The sequence below is a fragment of the Leiobunum rupestre genome, chromosome 3 (genome assembly GCF_980474605.1).
Source record: "Leiobunum rupestre chromosome 3, qqLeiRupe1.1.hap1, whole genome shotgun sequence".
Lineage (NCBI taxonomy): Eukaryota > Metazoa > Arthropoda > Arachnida > Opiliones > Sclerosomatidae > Leiobunum > Leiobunum rupestre.
In genome coordinates this window covers 31,040,594-31,061,038 of record NC_143386.1, presented here as the reverse complement: position 1 = coordinate 31,061,038, position 20,445 = coordinate 31,040,594, and the positions used below count along the sequence as shown (strand labels likewise).

The following is a 20,445-nucleotide window of genomic DNA, read 5'->3' as shown; positions in this document are numbered from 1 at the left end:
ATATATTTGAATTTATCATATCGTCTCTTTATTTAACAAAATATTCGGTGGTCCATATAAGCATCGAAAATCCCTATAACGCAGAAAATATCTATAGTTAGTCTAGAGGTCGGCGGAACAAATAAATTAACCGCAAAAATTTCAATTAATCATTAAAATTAGTATTATTTGATTTATACGAATAAATTCTACGATTAAACAACGATTTAACATGCAAAATTAATCATTTTTTTCGAATATTTCTGAATAATTCTCGGTTATGGATAAATATAAACAATCGTATAATTTCTTATTCAAACGCCGACCTCTAATAGTAACCAAAATTCCTATATAGCTAAAATACATACATCGCTAAAATCCCTATAATACACAAAATCCCTATAGCCGCAATATCCCTGTAGTACACCAAATCCCTATATCGCTACCATTTACCTAAAATCCCTATATCGCTACCATTTACACAAAATCCATATATCGCTACCATTTACACAAAATCCCTATATCGCTACCATTTACACAAAATCCCTATATCGCTACCATTTACCTAAAATCCCTATATCGCTACCATTTACCTAAAATCCCTATATCGCTACCATTTACTTAAAATCCCTATATCGCTACCATTTACCTAAAATCCCTATATCGCTACCATTTACACAAAATCCCTATATCGCTACCATTTACACAAAATCCCTATATCGCTACCATTATCTCTCATAGGATACCAAATTAATTAAATTCTTGCCCATTTTTAAGTTACGACCTAAGCGATTATTTGACGGTCAACGAGGCTTCTATGGTCAGTATCTTAATTTCGTTAAAGTTCTTAGAAATTCTTAGACATACATTTCCTCAAAATCAAATTGAAATTGGTTTTGTAAATAGTGGGGAAATATTCCGAAGCCCTAGAACCATGTACTACGTCTAATTGTAACAACAGCAAATTTATTTGATTTGACCTAAGCTAACTGGATCGAATTACTCGTACGCGTAAATTAATTACTCAAATGAACGACAACAGCAATTTAAATACGCATAACTTGAAATGTTTAAGGAGAATACACCTGTAAAAACGGGAAGAGCTTTCACCACGCCAAATGCAAGACGTTGGGATTCAATGGATGGACCACGTCACTAATGGAAGACATTCCCGTACCAGTGTGTCAGAATTTATAGCCCGGTGTACCTACAGAGACCATACCACCTACGCCAGCGTCCACCTAGCCCGGACAGGTGACAAAATCTAGCATGGGTAGTAGTACCCTACTACTGATGGTCGTACCGTTGACGCAAGCCACTCAGCCCAGCAGAAGGTGCGGCAACGGGTGGACCAATCCCCACTTCACACACAGCAGTAGGATTAAGAGTGGATCCTATAGCCACTCCAGCCGACACCCCACCTACATAGGTACAGGAGTCCACCCTTTGGAGAGAGCTCCTAAAGGGGAACGACGAGCACACAGCAGCTTAACGGGATTTTAGTTCTAGCTGGGGCCTGGCCGGAACAGTCTTCACGGGATTTTAATTCTAGCTGGGGCCTTTCCGAAACAGTCTTCACGGGATTTTAGTTCTAGCTGGGGCCTGGCCGGAACAGTCTTCACGGGATTTTAGTTCTAGCCGGGGCCTGGCCGGAACAGTCTTCACGGGATTTTAGTTCTAGCTGGGGCCTGGCCGAAACAGTCTTCACGGGATTTTAGTTCTAGCTGGGGCCTGGCCGAAACAGTCTTCACGGGATTTTAGTTCTAGCTGGAGCCTGGCCGAAACAGTCTTCACGGGATTTTAGTTCTAGCTGGGGCCTGGCCGAAACAGTCTTCACGGGATTTTAGTTCTAGCTGGGGCCTGGCCGAAACAATCTTCACGGGATTTTAGTTCTAGCTGGGGCCTGGCCGAAACAGTTTTCACGGGATTTTAGTTCGGAGATGTTTATTTCATTTGAAGACAAAATAAATAAATCTTTAACACGATTTTAAAACCGGCACGCATATCTAACCAGTCATTTCATTCCCGTTCTATACTTACCCTGGACTCGCTAAACGAATTTTTTACTAAAAATAAATTATTACAACTGTTCTTAAATCGTATCTATGTTAATTAATTATAACATTGAAAAATAACGCAATAGACGGTATTTTCCAACATTTTATAACGCGCGCAGGAATACTTAGAAATTCAACCGTAAATAGACCAAATTTATTAGAAATTCCCCATGCCGATTTACCGGAAATTAGTGCTAGTATCTTTGCAACTGCACCTACAATCACTGTTATTTGAGTTAGGATCAATGATCCATGTCTGCCGCGAGACAAAGTCCAAAAAACGTACAACGTAAAAATTACATTGATATAAATAAATTATAAATTATATTTATTGAAATGTTTTATTTATGTATATAAAATTCTACGTACACATTGAATTTGGAATAATACTGCTAGAATTACAATTACGATTGCCATGGTTACGCGGGACCTGTTCTGATAAGACTGTACGAAATCCATCTTTATAATTAGGTGGTAGCGCCATCTATATTTTGTAAAGTTACATGGCTAAAAATAAATAATTATTAGCTAACTCACCGTAACTTGAGATAAAAAGGATCGTGTTGACAGAATAAAATTATTTTTAAACAACTTCAAAGGTTTGTTTGTTACGAGAAAACATACATTTCAATTTCGCATCAGATTCGCGAAAAAAATCAATTGCAATATAGTTGCCACCACTAGAGACAGATGCCGCCACGGTAAAACGATAAAGTTGATAAAGTCTTCCTATTGAACAAAATTGGTCCCGCGCCAGCCAGATTTAGTTGTACCTCTATTTATTCCCAACTCAATGTACGTACATTAAAAGTGTCTATCAAGATAAAATTTAATTATATCAGGCTATTTTATTGAAAGGTCAAAAAATTAGATTTAACTTTTAATTGTGTAGATATCATTCTAGATAATTTAATCTACAATAAACCAAGTGGTTTTTCATAAACAAGAATCAGAATTGATAAAAATTTGGATAAGGTCGGTTGACGAAGTAGCTCTCCCGAAGAGGAAATTTCAGATTTTAACAACTACTTCCAATGAGTTAAACGATATTACTATTTATAGGTTGCTATTAACTTTTAACTTATGATTGTGGAAAATGTTTTGGAACATTTACGTATAGTTGAAAGTCTTTAAATGCTACATTTTATGGTGCTTCAGACTGTCGCGAAAACTTAAAATAAGTGATAACAATATTATATATTACCGAGGGGCAAGGGCGTATTTAAGGGGGGGGGGGTTGGGGGTTCAACCCCCCCCCCGAAATGCTGATGACCGGGGGGGAGGTGCCTAATAAAAATCAGTGAAACTTCCGTCAACACCCCCCCCTTGAAATTTTTCCTCAAAACCCCCCCTGAAATAAAATCCTGGATACGCCCTTGCCGAGGGGACTATGTCCTCTAGGAGAGGTTATACAATCACCGTGTCTGTCTGTCTGTGTACCTGTGTGTCTGTCTGTGTGCCTGTGTGTCTGTTTGTGTGCCTGTCCTGCGAACGCGTTCGCATTTTCCGTGCAAATGTTAATCATTGCGAACGCAGTTTCTCGAAATCTCTGCGTTCGCAGTTGCTAGGACTGTCGAAGGTTGGCAAAACCACCGTGCGACGGTGAGTGTTAAAGGATTAATTTGCGGTTGGGTTTGGTTTGGATGGTGTTTTATCGTTAACGCTCACCGTCGTGACGGTTTTAACTCAGTTTGATTGGGTATTTCGTTATTGTAATGTTTATGTGTAGGTTGTGGATGTTGAGTTCGTGTTGTGACGGTTGTGGGTGTTGAGTTTGTGGTGTTTGTGTTATGATGGTTGTGGATGTTGAGTCTGTTGTGTTTGTACGGGGTGTTTTCTCTCCAACTTCTTCTTAATGACTTTGGGACGGACCAAGTGCTGAGTGCTGAGTGTTATGCAACCCCTCAACGTCCAATGGCAGGGTTTCCACCAATTGTACACGGTATTCGTCTTATTATCAATTTGCGAATAATTTTCGCTAGCCGGGAATCGAACCCGGTTCTGCCTCGTGCAAGAGATTTACTCTAACCACTCAGCGCGTTGAGTTGGAAATCAGGCCCTGAACATTGAGTTAAAATTTCAAAGTTCTAGAGCTAACCGTTCTTGAGTTTTTAGCAACATGACATACAAATAAATAAATTTAAGGACAAACTTTAAGACTTATAGTTTAAGATTTATTCTTTCGTTACCAAATTAATAAAATATATAAAATTTAATATTAAATTAAAAATTCAACAATACAGAAATATGTTAATAATCTCTGAGGAGCTTCAAAACTTTTTGATACACGTATTTGTTGGCTTCGAGACCCCAAACGTAGTCCAAATGACTCCATTCATCGATTTCAATCTTGTAAGATTCAACAAGTGTCTTTAGTTGCGTCTGCAGGTAAGCCACGTCTTCAGGGACTATCATCCAATCGTTCTGAGACCACAAGATGGCGATGGGAGACCTTATTTTACCCAAATCATACGCCGGTGCGTGGATCTAATCATGATAAATAATTTTTATTCAGAAGTCGATAATACCCCCTTCGAGAGGAAGTGTGCACGCTCCTATAACCGCCATGTTAAAGGAAAATTTCACCCAACTTTTATGTTAGGTTCTTTAAAAAAGGAAATTTAAACAGCAACCACATAATATTTAAAAAAAAAACATTATTCATAGAGAAATTGACCATTTTCAAATCGAAAAACGGACGCCAGTGCCCCTATAGCTCTCTTAGTGGCTAAGAGCGAAAGTTTAAATTTGAAATTGTTTTACGTGAAACACAGACCATAGATGAGTGAAGGTCGCCTGGGCTTCGGTGGTAGTTTCGGGTTAGCTACATTATAAAAAACCAATCGATAATTCTTCGACCAAGCGTAGTTTGCGGGATGTAATTACTGAAAAACGAGATCTTTATTAATTTAAAATGAACGGCTCACGCGTAATACCAATTCGCAACAGAGTACTCCGAGGCCGAAATAAATAAGAGGCCAGTTGCACAAAATATTCCGATACATTTAATTACTTTTAATGTGGATGAACTAACAAGGAGGCATCCCGAAGTGTAACCCACCGATTTTGTTCAAACTCGGGGGATTGGTAGACGTTCATGAATCATGAAAAATCCTAAAGGGAATTTATTCAATGGGCAAACCATTTTGCCATAGCAACGAAATTTTTTTTTGACAACACAAAATATTACATTTTCCCATTGAGAATAACATGGGATTTTGACCTAAAATTGATCAGTTTTGATGTTTTTTTTTGTCAATTTTTATTTATTTTTTCTTTTTTTGGCATTTTCGAAGTTTTTAAATTTGTTTAAATTTTGCACAGGAGGCGCCCTAGGAATCGGTCAGAATCCCATGTTATTTTCAATGATAAAATTTCAATTGTTTGTTGTCAAAAACATTTTTCGTTGCCATGGCAAAATGGTTGCCCATTGAATAAATTCCCTTTAGGATTTTTCATCATACATGAACGTCTACCAATCCCCCGAGTTTGAACAAAATCGGTGGGTTACACTTCGGGATGTCTCCTTGTAAGGAGAAACTGCAACTGCAACAACTGCCTGCATGAGTGGCTAAAGGTTGGCTTAGAAGAGCTTGTAAGAATTTCTTGCGCAAAATGATATAGAATCAGACCCAATTCGAAATGCAAAAAAAAACCAATGCAGTAAATGCGTGAAGATGGTTTAAGAAATATTAATTGCATAACATAGTATCAGGATCTTCCAACAGGTTGAAAGATTAGAAGAATTTTAACTTTTTAAGGGAAAATTATAGAGGGTATTTACCCTATAAAGAGACGCGGAGCACCTATAATTTTAACAAGGAATCCATAGCTCTACTTGGAATGCTTATCGCGGCAGATTTTCGTCTCGATGTGGCTGGCGGGTTTTTTTGACGTCACTATGTTAACTTTAATGAACACTAACGTGATAGGGGCGGCACGCGCAGAGGGGATTTTTTCACTCGTAGGCGGGGCCAAAGCCGTCAGAGTGATCTTACCATACGCGATATGGCAGGATAAGCATTCCAAGTAGAGGTAAGGATTCCTGTTTTAACAAATAGGTGAAATTTACGTACAGGTATACGAGCGTATAGCAATAATGCTTTTTTTCGTTCTTTGCCAGAGGATTTTTCTTTGAATCAAAAATCCTGGGTATTGATTTTGTATTATAAACAAAGATAGAAGCTTAAATTATGTTTGATAATTATTTTGAATAATAAGCGTTGTCATTTTGCAGCATTAATGAGTGAAGATTTATCTGGGTGCAATGTTCTGCGGTATATTTAGTTTCACTGTGAGTGGCCTTTCTCCACAAAGCAATCTTTGGACTATCTTTTTCAAGATTTCATAGATATAATTGAAGGTCTTGAGTTCCTTATTGGGCATAGCATGCCACTCACTGATCTGGATTCTGGAAAAGTACAAGCGGAAACCTTCTTTCACTTTTCCGGATCCTATTGTCTGCCAGTGTTGTTATTGTGGTCTAAAATAGTCAAAAATTACACGCATTCCAAAAGCCTTTTTTTCAAAATCTTTGTCTTTTGAACAGTATTTATTCATCAACCGATGGTCATTTTCAAGAGCTGAGCCAAGGGAAAATTGGTTGATTTGCCAAAGGTCTTTCAATAGCAACTTATTGATGATAATCGCTTTTAGATTTTCGTGGGATTCACTATAATTAGATTAAAGCCACTTTCTTCTTTGAGCACATGCGTTTAAGTACCAAAATTAGGGGAATGTGATACACTGCAAACTGCCCCCCTTCTACCAGAATCTCCTTCACAATTTTCTGCACAGTACCACAAATAGATTTCAGCCATTCTCATAGTTCGGACTAGAACTCGGGGTTTCAATAGGAAATATTTCTTTAAATTGTTATATATTCATAACCAAAAATTATCGGAATAAAAACATTTCTTGCATATTAAATCGTTTATAGCCGCAAATAATATCCACAAATAAACAGTTAAGGAAATATTCATGATTAATCGAAATTTTGCCGGTTAATTTATCCGTTCCCCAAGCTCTAGTTTGGACATTTTATTTTTGTTCGAGGCAGCTGTTAGGTTTTTCCGTATTGAGTTTGAAAAGTACCACACATCAAACTGATGATCTATATCTGAATGACTGTTCTAGTAAGACACATGAAGTTATCAGCAAGTTTCCAGTGGGCATTTTATCTAAGAGCGGTTGACTTTTCCATACATTTTCGTGACCATTAAGTTATTTTAACGTAATAATACATCCATCAGTTTCAGATTTTCGTAATCATTCATATATCTATGACACTCGTACATTCCAGATTTTGGCACAAGGTACGATACAGAAATTTGTTTGGCTCGCTTTCAAATACCATTAATTTCTTTCTCTTCCTTGATAATATTTTCTTCGTCAACAGGTTTGTCTTTTGAAGTCTCTAATGAGCTGAAAGTATCTTTAATAGAACTGCAGCTGCATGGTTTCATAAAGCAATCTTGTCCCCGCAGTTGATGTAATTTGTCTCCTAGTAATACTACTTACGATGTTAGTAGGATGAGAAAATTCCGAAGTTACACTTTTTGATTGCAGCTGTCCAGAGTAGATTAAAATTTGTTGGTAGAAATATATGTAGGTGTCTTCACACATTGGCCACTGGCCGTGCAATTCTTGGGCTTTGGTCACCAGGAATAGAACTTATAGAAGCATGATCCAGTGAAAATTTTGATAAAATCCTATTTTTCATTGCTGATATTTCATTTACAATTTCGATTTCATTAACTTGTGTTTCTGCGTCAGAGTTATTGCTATAGTTATTTTCTGTTTGAGTTGAAATTGACCTGATCGAAACAACTATTGGGTTTGAAATATCTTGTGAAATTGACGAGTTTGGAAAATCTCTTGGTACTAATATATTTTAAGAATGCTGATAACAGTTCACTTCATTACTTCTTCATCTAACTTTGTGCCAAGTTGAATCGTTGATAATACGTCATTTTTCAATATTTCTCGCGTTTGGAAAATTGAACTTTGGTTTAAAGCAAGTGGCGGCTCGACATTAAGTAGCTCTTTTTTCAATAGAAGTCGCTAGAGTCAAAATGAAATGGGCGGGACATAAAGGTACCCGTCACGTTGATTGGATCGTTTGTACATTGTAGTTGCTGTAATTTATGTTATTGACCAACCAAAATTTTTACATGGGATGTATAATTAAGGTAAAGTCCACTAAATAGAGTATAAGTTGTCTAACTGCAATACTCTACAATGGCTCTCTGACGACATTATCATTTGTCTAATATAAATTTTAGCTTCTTTTACGATAAATAGATGGCACCACGCTCTCCAGTAAAGTAGGTTTTTCAAAGAATCGGCTAGATTCATGACCACCTCTAATAACAGGGGCCTTTTCAAAAAACTGGTGGCAATGATAGAGCCGCCACTTGCCCAAAAAAAATGAAAATGAATTATATAAACTCAAAATAAATCATTACGAATCTTCACCTGACCCCTTTGTGTGTCTTGCAAAGGCAGCATAGTATTTCTTCTTTGCTTGATTTTTGGCTAGGTATATCCATTTGTTAGACAACTCCGGTTGATTTACATGACTTGGAATATAATATAACTTACAATTTATAGATGTAATATAATATAACTTACAATTTATAGATGTATCTTGACACCCAACAAATAAACAAGTCGACACATTCCAAAACTAGAGCACGAACTGAAAATAAAACACCCCTAACAAAACCATAATCTAAATTCCACTTTCAAAAACACCTTTGGCCGTAGAATTTTCGATCGATTTTTTTTAAATGTAGCTAAACTGAAACTACCACCGAAGGCCAGGCGACCCTCGCTTTTCTATGGACTGTTTCACGTAAAACAATTGAAACTTTCGATCTCCACTCTATCTCTCTCTTAGCCAATCAGAGAGCTAGGACATATTCCCGTCCGTTGATGCTTGTAAGGCTAGGAGCGGTTTGGAATAATTAATATTAATTAATTAATATAATTAAATAATTTTTCAATTAATAGAGATATTTTTTAAATATAATTGGGTTGATATTTAAATTGCCTGTTTAAAGAATCTACCTTGGAGGTATAGTGAAATTTTCAATTAATTTCTCGAACAACAATTTTACCATAAGCCATGAAATTAGAGATAGGATTAGCAGCTAATACGATAAACTCAGTGGCGACATCTCCCCTTACGCTTGGATGTCTAGCTTCAGGGCGGACTGAACTTTTCTTCTCAAAATTGTAACTAGAGACAACTTAAAATTAAAACTTTAACCTATAATATGTAAATAATAATAATAATATAAATTAAATATTAAATAAAGAAATTAAATTCAATATTTAATAAATAATATAAGTTCAATATTTAATAAATAAATTAAATTCAAAATTTTATAAATAAATTAAATTCAAAATTGTATCAATAAAATAAATTCAACAACGAATTAATAAAATAAATTCAATAACAAATTAATAAATTAAATTCAAAAATTATTACTAATTCAAAAATTATTACTAATTCAAAAATTATTACTAATTCAAAAATTATTACTAATTCAAAAATTAATAATTAAAAAACTAGATTAAATATTTAATATTAATTCAAAAACTAGATTCAATATTTAATAATAATTAAATATTTATAAAATCAATAATTAAATAATTATTAATAAAATTAATAATTAATTAATAATTAAGAATAAAATCAGTAACCAATTAATAATTATTAATAAAAAAACAATATTTAATTAATAATTATTAATTAAATAAATTCAATAATTAATAATTAATCATTAGTTATAAATTAAATTCTATAGTTAATAATACCTAATTATTAAAAAATTAAATTCTATAATTAATAATAACTAATTATCAATAAATTAAATTTATCTAATTAATAATAACTAATTATTAATAAATTAAAGTCAATATTTAGTAACTAATTATTTATAAAGTAAATTATAGAATTAGTAATAACTAATTAAATAAATACTGGCTAATTAATTTAATAATGACTAATTAAATAAATACTGGCTAATTAATTTAATAGTGACTAATTAAATAAATACTGGCTAATTAATTTAATAATGACTAATTAAATAAATAATGACTAATTAAATTAATAATGACTAATCAAATTAATAATGACTAATCAAATTAATAATGACTAATTAGATTAATAATGACTAATTAAATTAATAATGACTAATTAAATTAATAATGACTAATTAAATTAATAATGACTAATTAAATTAATAATGACTAATTAAATTAATAATGACTAATTAATTTAATTAATTTATTAATTTAACTAAATAAATAAAGAATGAATTTATTTAATTTTTCATTTATTTATCAATTTAACTAAATAAATAAAGAATGAATTTATTTAATTTTTCATTTATTTATCAATTTAACTAAATAAATAAAGAATGAATTTATTTAATTTTTTCATATATTAATTAATTTAACTAAATAAATAAAGAATGAATTTATTTAAATTTTTCATTAATTATTTAATTTTTGGTCTCTTACAAAGCATAATAAAATCAGTACCCGTCGGCCAAAGTTATATCATGGAAGAAGTAGAGAAGGAACGGCGGCGTCATGTTAAAAAACCTGTTGCAAAAAGCTTTAGAAATTCCCTTTTTGTTCATTTCCCCCATACTTTTACCTGGCATCAAGTTTCGTTTGCGCTACCCTCACGCGCATCCTACCTTATGTTATTGGTCTGAATGTCCGTATTCAATGCTCTTTAGTACAACTTATTTGTTTGGTCATCTACTGCGTGCTGTTTTTATAATTTTAACGGAATTTTTTCATGTGTAAGGCTTAGGTAGGTTAGGGCAAATTAAATTTCTGATTTAACTTTTAATTATAATGGTTATTATATATTATATATATATATATATATATATATATATATATATATATATATATATATATATATATATATATATATATATATATAAACACGCGGAAGATATATTGTAATGTTTACAGCTGACTAGACTCCGCCTCGTGACGTAGTGCGCGTCGAATAATGCGCATTAAGGACGGAGTGCCCTAACCGAAAGGGGGTTGAACTGAGGGAAGACAACAACATTTTCGGTTCAGGCTTTCCTATTCTGGCCGCCGTTCCTTCTCTACTTCTTTCATGGTTATATGGTACCAAGGTGGAGCTCTGTTAATAGGAGATGTTAATACACTTCCCGAGTGACTGCCAATTGGGGGTTTACAAACACTTTAATTCTGTAGCGGATTTACCTGTCCATAAACGCGAAGATTCTGCCGAGGGCCGAAGTCAAACCTCGAAAATTGGCGTGATTTGACATGTTGCGTGATATGCTTAAGCATTCGAAGAGAGATGCCACTGGGAGAATGACCGATGTATACGGAAAGCCTTGTCTGAAATGGTATCATTTATCAGAAATTAGATTATTCGATCTGATAAATTTAGTATATTAACTAAGTGTTTTAAATTTTTCAATAGAACCAAACGTACATAGTAGATATCTTACGAGAAACGTATCCGCCTCCATCTATTGATTACATCTTTGCTTGAAACCAGAATGAATTTATTTATAGTTAGAGCATGCAGGAATGCAAAAAATCCGTTTTCTTTGATAATTATTCGATTTTCTCAAAAACCAGTGTCTTTTAACAGCATTTAGGACTGTTCACGAACCGAGCTGAGCGAGCTTTTTTTAATTTAGAATTTATTGAAACAATATTTTTTAACATTATCAGAATTATAAGTAGTTGAAGTTTAGAAGTAGTTGAAATTGCGACTTGTTTCTCCGATTTCGCGCAGGGGTGTAAGTAAGGTAATTCCCACTTATAGTCGGCTCGGCTCGAACTCGGCTCGAACTCGTGAACTGTCCTAACAGCATTTATGTACGAAATTATCCGACATATATTTACCAGAATAGACCTTTCAATAAAACCCGTTCAAAGATTCGCCGACGCCAAAGAGTATTAATATAAGAGTAATTCAGTAGAAGCTTGCGAAATATTGCTTTGAATACACTCGTACAGCCAAATCCAACTCAACCTGCTTACTTTTATTCCCCATTTAACTTATCCGCACTATTTTCGATTTAATAATTATCGTGGTTTTTTCAATCGGATAATTATCATGATGATCAAGCTACCCATTATCAGTGATAATTATCAATCGATAGTTATCAAGCTACCCATTATCAATGATAATGATCAATAATTATCAAGCTACCATGAGTCAGAGAGACTATGTTTAGACGATTGGCGAGCAGAAGCGTGGAACTTTCCCCCGGAACGAGTGGTTGAAACGTCACCCACCAGGTGGCGCTTCAGTCTTGGAAGCTTAAGGGAACCATTTGATCTTCATTAAGGGGAAGGAGTTAATTCTTCGAGCATGAGAGAAATTGGGATCGACAATATCAATATAGTCATTGCGGAAACTAGCTCCCATTGACGCGATTCTTAGCAGTGACTTCTCTCTAGTAGAATTTGTTTTGGTTCTTTCCAAATATATCTTACGTTATTTATTTGTCCCGAGCTTTCGGGTCCAGTAAAAATGTCCAACGCCATTTCGCAAGCGACTCTAGTCATCGGACTCCCACAAATCTGCGTTGCTAATTTCCTGATTTCGTAATGTTCTTGAAAAAGCCCCATTGAGTCTACTCCCAAGGCGCTCAAAGAGAACTGTTGACAAACATCACCCCGAGACATAGATCAGTTTATAGGAAGAACATTTTGCCAAATAAATAAGTAATAATAATAATAATAATAAGCAGGAATCCATACCTCTACTTGGAATGCTTATCGCGGCAGATTTTCTTCTGACGGTTCTTTTTGTTAATCTCGAATTTAAATTTTTTTTTGAGTCAGGGCTTTATACTATTTTAAAAGATTTGCTTTAGATGAAAGTGACAAGATACTTCATGACTAAAAGTTGTTTTTTTAATTAAATTTTAATAAATAAAAAACTTTTAGTCATGAAGTATCTTGTCACTTTCATCTAAAGTCACTATGTTAACTTAACAAACAACTAAGTGAGAGGGGTGCGCACGCAGAGGGGATTGTTTTTATCTCGTAGGCGGGTTAAAAGCCGTCAGAGTTAACTTACCGTCCGCGATACGTCAGGATAAACATTCCAAGTAGAGGTATGGATTCCTGTAATAAGCTAGGCTAATACCCAAGGCATAGCGGCTTTTATGCCTTTATTTCAGGTGCCCGAGTACTAGGGGGGTGGGCTGCTATTACCATTATCCTCAACATATTTGTATGGATAGCCTCTTTAACCAATGAGGGGAGAAGTTGCAATCTCAACGCGGAAGGAGTTTGGTGAAAACTCGGAGCCACTCCTTCTGCGTTGAATTTGCAAGTTTCCTCTTAAAACAAAAACTTGTAGAATTTAACGGTAATAGTTAGTGTAGGGAGCTGTTGGTTCGCGTGGCATGAAGATCTTTCCACCACCCTCCTACGCATTGTAACCCGGCCACCTGAATTAATGGCTTTAAAAGTCGCTCGATGACTTGGGCCTAAGGTGGTGCCTTGGGTATTAGCTTAACTGATTATTAGCTGATTATTGTTGCCAGTTTTCACCTAATGAAAACCACGATGTCATAATGCTATGCAAAATATGTATCCGTACCGTGGCTAATTGTGCAATTTCCCTTAGAATCGTCTTGAAATGTTCGTAGAAGACGGCTGGAGCTAAAAGAATCACGGGATGAACCTAGATTTAAACGAAATTAAATCAATGCAATACGAAGATAACATCCAACTCTAGAACCACGACTTTTTGATTGTGCTTAGGCAGCTATATAGTTTGCACCTAAAGGACGGGCCAATGGTCTTCATGGAAACATGGAGGGAGATCAAAAATTCAATACTAAATAGGTAGACATTTCGTTGGTCATCTCATCGAAGCGACAAAACGTATGACAATTAGATTTATGATTTAAATCTTTTAAATTAATAACACAACGTACTATTGTTTTAAAATCTGTAAGGGTTAGCTGTTTGGTTAACGATTGTTTTAATTTAAAAAACAAAACGATTAACTAATTCAGATGTATCTGTGGAATAATTATGTTCTGATAAGATTAACGGAGATGAACGTGTTTTGTCTGGTATGAGGTCGGTATTAAACAAGATGATTAAAAGTAGATACCGATATTCTTTAAAGGAGAACTGTCACCACCCTAACATTGGTTAAAAACCATTTAAATGGATAGAGTACGTTTGAAAATGGTTATACAAAAATTTAACGTTAATATTGCCAGTATTTGAATTATTATATGCAACCAAATTTCGTTTTTTATCCCCCCCGACTCGAGAATCTCAGAACCGCTTGGTTGAACCTACCCGTAGCGCCATCTCGTGAATGAAATATTTTTTCCCCGGTTTTATCGTTTTTCGGTCAGAACTGCAGTCTGCTACGACATTCTTATTGGCTTTTTAACTTAGTTATATTGGTAGATTGTAGTTAATCATGTTTTTAATACGCCTTATACGCCGCCCTTTCTCAAATTTTTGCCGCTTCATTCTTTTGGCGCTGCACGTAGGTTCAACCGCGATTTCTGAATATTTTGGAGCCGTTTGATGTAGGTTGCGGAAAAAGTAGCGTAACTTTTTAAATACTTTTCCAATAACTATAAAATTTCAGGGACATAATTATTAATATATTTTCTATCTTTCTTCAAAAAAACCTCGTAAATTTTGGTTATGGTGACAGTTCTCCTTTAATAGACAGAAATGGGAAGCACTATAGCCATGGTCACACCAGACCTTTACAAACAGTTTTAGTTGGTTTTGACCAATAAAAAGGTAAGGCTTCAAGTGTGATCATGGCCATATAGATACAATAATCATTTGCTATTATAGTGTTACTTGTAATCTGTAAATAATAACTATCGAACTGTTCCGGCTATAGACGGTATATCACTGAATATAATTTTTAGTACTAATTTACAAGCACCCACAGATAAAAATTATCTCACAACTTACGTGCTTAGCATTCAGGCTCGCGCGGAAAAATCATCACGGTAATTTACACAGAAAAATTAGCAGTTTTCTGTCCAATCGTTATTCCTTAGTCGTAAAATCTTTTTAAATGTAGAAGCGAATTACTGTGGTCGAGGTACGCGTAGAGATGTGAGCCGGTAAAATTACCGAGCTAAATTTACCAGTAATGGAAAAATTCCGCTAAATTTACCGAGTGGTTTTACCGGTAAATTTACCAATTATTTTCATAAAGCAAAACACACCCAAAAATATTTTGTTAAACTTTAAATAAAAGAAGTAACAATTACATTTTACATTGGACCAGAAAACCAAATCATTTTCCTGTTTAAGACTCGGAATTCCCGGCACTGTGATTTTACGTTCCATGTGGGGTTATCTATGAGGTTTCTCTTGTAAGTTTAATGTAACCTAAGGCTATGGTAAAATTAAAAAACTATTTTAATAATTATTGTGACATCAAACCATTATTTTGATTAAATAAAAAAGTTAAGGGTAAATTTACCGTTTTTATTTTTACCGGTAAATTTACCGTTTTCATTTTTACCGGTAAATTTACCGTTTTCATTGTTACCGGTAAATTTACCGTTTTCATTTTTACCGGTAAATTCACATCACTAGGTACGCGGTGTTACTTTAACTAAAATTTTTAAATGAGAAAATATTTTTGTGAAAATACTAATTTTTTTCAAGCTGATTCAAGCTCTTACTTCGTATTAGGGGCAGACAATTAATTTCACCTAACTTTTCTAATAATATTTGCCATAGATCACTTTATTAAGAGGACTGTATTGCCGGCGGAGATCGAAAAATCCCCGGCTTTGGTAGTGGTTCAAGGTAACAATGACCTCGAGTATGATTATCTTTTACGAAAGACTATTAAAATAACACCTTTCAATTGTAGCGTGTACCATGTTTAAATACTCTTGTTTACTTATCAAAATCCATATTTTATCGATGCTATAGTTTAAAAAAATGAATTTTCTTACGTAAAGCATTTTGAAAAATGAACGATAGCCTGAAATACTAGTTTAAAACGTATACTAATCCAGGAATCCATATCTTTACTTGGAATGCTTATCCTGGCGTATCGCGTGTGGTACGATCATTCCGACGGTTTTGGACCCACCTACGAGATAAAAAATCCCCTCTGCGCGCGCTCCCCTCACGCATTGTTGTTTGTTAAGTTAACATTTTGACGCCAAAAAACCGTCCGCCCCATCGAGACGAAAACCTGCCGCGATAAGCATTCCAAGTAGAGGTATGGATTCCTGACTAATCTTGTAGTATAGTAAAGGTGATACAATAAACAATTGTTTGTTAAAAAATTACATTATGAAACAAAATTGTATCTATTTGCAAGAGAAGCAACTGTACGATATCAAAAAGGAAATAAATAAACGCAAAAGTATTTACCCAATCGTTATATTCGGGTCTGGAGGACAACATGGACAGCGCAATAGAAGCTCCGAGAGAAAATCCAACGTAGGCAATCTTATTGGTACCAGTTACTTCTCGAATGTGATCAACAAACGCTGTAACGTCTCTTTCGCCAATTTCAGAGAATCTAAATGTAGCGATTGTTTTGTTAAAATGCCGTTTACAATGCTTTAGTCCCATTCGACCGAAATCCCATTCGACCGAAGGCGGTTTTTGAGGTGTCCCATTCGACCGAATTCCGCCGAAACGTGCGGTTTTTAAGTGTCCCATTCCGCGAGAATCCTTTGAAATCTCAAAATGAAGTAGCACTCTCCCTACTAGATGCAGTAGCTATGAATTTAGATATGCCATTTTAATATCTTTGTACTATGCATTTATTTGAAAATAAAATGGAATGAGCATGAATTATATTTTTATCTTCACCTAGTCAAGAAAAGTAACTGAACCAAATCTGAAATAGTAAACTTAACCAACTCTAACCTAACCTAACCTAACCTAAACATGGATCTTCGATAGTACATACCTTATAAATAAAATACCAAATCACCCCGCCAATTGGGCTACATTTTAAAATTCTTTCGGTCGAATGGGATTCGGTCGAATGGGATTTCGGTCGAATGGGATTTCGGTCGAATGGGAATAAACGTTTACAATACATGACTTGGTTCTTACGAGAATTCCCAGAATTTCTTGGAGTTCTTGGACAGCCAGAGATGATGGTCGCCGTAACTATTACCGCGAGAGTTACCCAACCAGACGTCGTACCCAGCGTCGGCCAAAATGAAACCTAAATGTACCAGGACAATAAATGTTATACAGTTATACAACGGGTATCCCTCTGAACCATGAATTAATTCATTTCTTTGATGAATATCGTATTGTGTCATTCGTGGGGATGGGAAGGTCTTCGTCAGTGGCGTAGGGACGTTTGAGAAGTTTCTAGCGGCAAATCAGCTCAAACTTTGTGGTCTGGGGAAATAACAGAAAATATTTTTTTTGTATTTCAAAATTTAATAGATGTATTAACCCAAAAATACGAACGATTTAAGTAAGTTTCAAGTATATGATGTCTCTTAAAAAATTAAGGATCGTAGATAAATAATCTCTGTTTATCCTTTAATATTTTTCATTAGTCAATTTGTAGTTTTGAACCGACCAAAAGGTTGGAGGGGGCATTTTCTCCCCCCCCGGTTCCTACGCCACTGAACTTCTTTTTTATGACGTTGGTCCCGCCGCCGTAAGAAAATTATGTTGATTGATTGGAACATATTTAACCACACACCTTTATTTTCAATTGATTTGAAGTAATATAGGTAATTTTCAAAAAAGTAAAAGTATTTTTCTTCACTATACCGTAAACGTTTTGGGCAGTTATAAAGAATCCTTATTTTAGCCCCTGGCAAACGCCTGTCTTCTAATTGGCTTAAGTGATTACGTAAAAATCAGAATACCACCACCCATCCAAGCTCTAGATAATTCAACAGGTTAATATTCGTTGTAGAAATTAATATATCCATGGTAGACCCGTCAACACTGTTTGCGCAGAAGTATTTCACCTAAACTTTGGTGTGGGAAATTGATCACAAAGTCTGCGCTTGTTTGAAGAACTCCGTGCATTAGGAAGACGACCGGTTTTGTTCTTGGAAAGAGGTCGGAAGATTTTTCGTTCTTGCCTCGTGGAATCCGTTGAATCGAAATAACGTATCCGTCATCGGTGACAACCCAATGATCTTCAACGGGGTACCCTTTACTCGCGATCAGTTCCGTCTAACGAAATTGAAAAATAGCTATTATCGAGGTGAGTTGGAAGCGGGATCCAAAATATACTGGAGTTTCAAACTACTGCCAAGTGCAGATGACATTTTGTAATTCCAACAACCACCAAAACAACAACAAAATCCAAAAGCGGCGAAAAATTATAAAAAAATTGGCCAAAATTCGAAAAACCATTTACAAATCCGTTAACAAAATGTAAAAAAACCTTAGGTCGACTTTTTTGTTTCTGCCAAGCAAACATGGTAAAACTGCAGAAAGACATGTGGTCAGAAAATTTATATACTGGTGCTCCAAGCAGAGCCTAAAGCTCGTCAAGCCTACTACATCAGAATGCTCTACGCCAGCGTCCGGACAGGTGACAAAACAGCCATGAGCAGCGAGATAACCATACCTTCCAAGCCACTCATCCCGCCAAAAGGCACAGCAATGGCTTCCACTTCGCGCACAGCTCAGGCCCGTAACCAGCCGCCAAAACTCGGGGTGCTCAAATTTTTTGGGGGGTGCCAATGCCTAGATACTAAAAATCGTAATTTTTAACTCCCACTCCTGAAATTAGTAAATATATACCAAAATAAGCTTTTGTTATTTTTAAATTAGGAATTTCGACTTAAAATACAGGTAACCGATGTTTTATGATTGTAGTTAGTATTTGAGAAATATTTTTATTGGGGTCGGTCGGGTTGGGGATGCTCAAGTATTCATTTGAGGGCGCTGGCACCGGGTGGCTCCAAAGGGCCGGGAAACAGGGTCACAGCACCTCATACGGAGACCCGCAGCTCCACAGCAGGCTACCAAATCCTTCGAAGCGGCAAGAATGCCTGGACTCTCGCCGTTAGCCTGAGCTCATACCTGTCCGAAGTCAGACGTGGAGATAGGGCCATTTGACCACGGCTTAAATCTCCCAGTGCGCCACCGCCGTCATGAGTTACAAGAGCCGGACCCCGACTTCCCGGTAAAGCCAACAGTTATTGCACACTCCGACCCATTAAGGGCCTGGCAGAAAAAAAAGTCAATATGGTGGAATGACAAAATACTAAGCTAATATGGCTGAATGACAAGAAAATATGGTGAAATTGCCAAATATAATAATAAATATAGTAAAATGACAAGGAAATATGGCAAAATTGTCAAATATTAATTCGTATATACAGGGTGTTTGCGAAAAATTTAAGGCGTTGTAGGGGGAGAGTTGAGAAGTGTGCCGGTTTTTTTCCATTTTCCTACGATGAGTTCAAAGAGCGCCAGAGAGCTTCAAAGTGTGGCCTACTTGCCCCTGGAAGTAGGCTGCAACAAGCGCAAAACCAAGCAGCAGGGACTTTAAATACTGTTGTAAGTTTACTTTTTTATGCTGGTTACCTCGATTTGTTTACAAAGTCCTTATTTACCTATCACAGAACCCAAACCTTAATGTTCGCGTTTCCCTGCTGCTTGGTTATGCACTTGCTGCAGCCTACTCCCAGTGGCCACACTTTGAAGCTCTCTTGCGCTCTTTTAACTCATCGTAGGAAAATGTTAAAAAAAACCAGCGTACTTCCCCTACAATTCCTTAAAATTTTTGCATAACCTTTGAAACGCTCTGTATATGGTAAAATGGCAAGAAATGACGTAATTCCAAGTATGTGTACTATAAAATAACACTTACGGTATTTTTGTTTACATCTGGATCATTTCGGCCATCTTCCATCCAATTGCCACGGCTTCTCGCGCTACAAAATGCTCTAAGCGAAGTCATCGCGAAACATAGATTTCCCAATAAAACGATAATCGGAAGTAGAAAAACCATCCTATCCTCACAGATACGTTTCAACCGACTAATTCGTATCTCGGCCACCGCTGCTTGATACAAAAGCATTCAAGTGACAATAATAACAAATTAGGGCTGTGCTGTAAACAGATTAAAAACTTTTTGACAACAACAGCAGATGTTGTTCCGACAATAACACTTGAACACAATTATCTGAACTCTAGCAATTTAATTGATAACGCAAAACTTCCATTTTTAATTGTATTTATTTATCACAAGTGTTTGGTACACGTATAAATGCGTGAGGGAAAAACCCGTCGGACAATGAAGAACTTAGTATAATTGAACATTAGACAGCAAATCACGATCACTCCGAGCCACTTCAATACAATTTTCATCTCGAATTAAGTCAACATAAGTTGGCTTAAAATTTATCGCGAT

The 20,445-nt window shown here is 35.6% G+C and overlaps 1 protein-coding gene across 1 annotated transcript; it reads right to left on the bottom strand.

The window, feature by feature from the left end:
* Positions 1 to 4,231: 4,231 nt before the first annotated feature.
* LOC149951474 (gastric triacylglycerol lipase-like) lies at positions 4,232 to 20,142 on the bottom strand. The gene is made up of 8 exons (XM_090170036.1): positions 19,903 to 20,142; positions 18,041 to 18,251; positions 17,157 to 17,271; positions 16,461 to 16,611; positions 13,672 to 13,755; positions 12,555 to 12,719; positions 11,301 to 11,441; positions 4,232 to 4,523 (listed from the first exon to the last, which is right to left on the bottom strand). Exons 1-8 carry the CDS (start codon positions 20,110 to 20,112, stop codon positions 4,287 to 4,289), a joined length of 1,314 nt encoding a protein of 437 aa, XP_090026162.1. The 5' UTR covers positions 20,113 to 20,142; the 3' UTR covers positions 4,232 to 4,286.
* Positions 20,143 to 20,445: the final 303 nt, after the last annotated feature.

Bases quoted from the DNA above. Each gene is read 5' to 3' on its own strand.
- LOC149951474 (XM_090170036.1), bottom strand. From the start codon at position 20,112: ATGCTTTTGTATCAAGCAGCGGTGGCCGAGATACGAATTAGTCGGTTG. The intron at 17,272-18,040 runs GTGAAATACTTC...TGGTACATTTAG, and splicing joins TTTCCCACACCAAAGTTTAG to GTTTCATTTTGGCCGACGCT. The intron at 4,524-11,300 runs GTAAATCCGCTA...TATCATGATTAG, and splicing joins ATCTTCGCGTTTATGGACAG to ATCCACGCACCGGCGTATGA.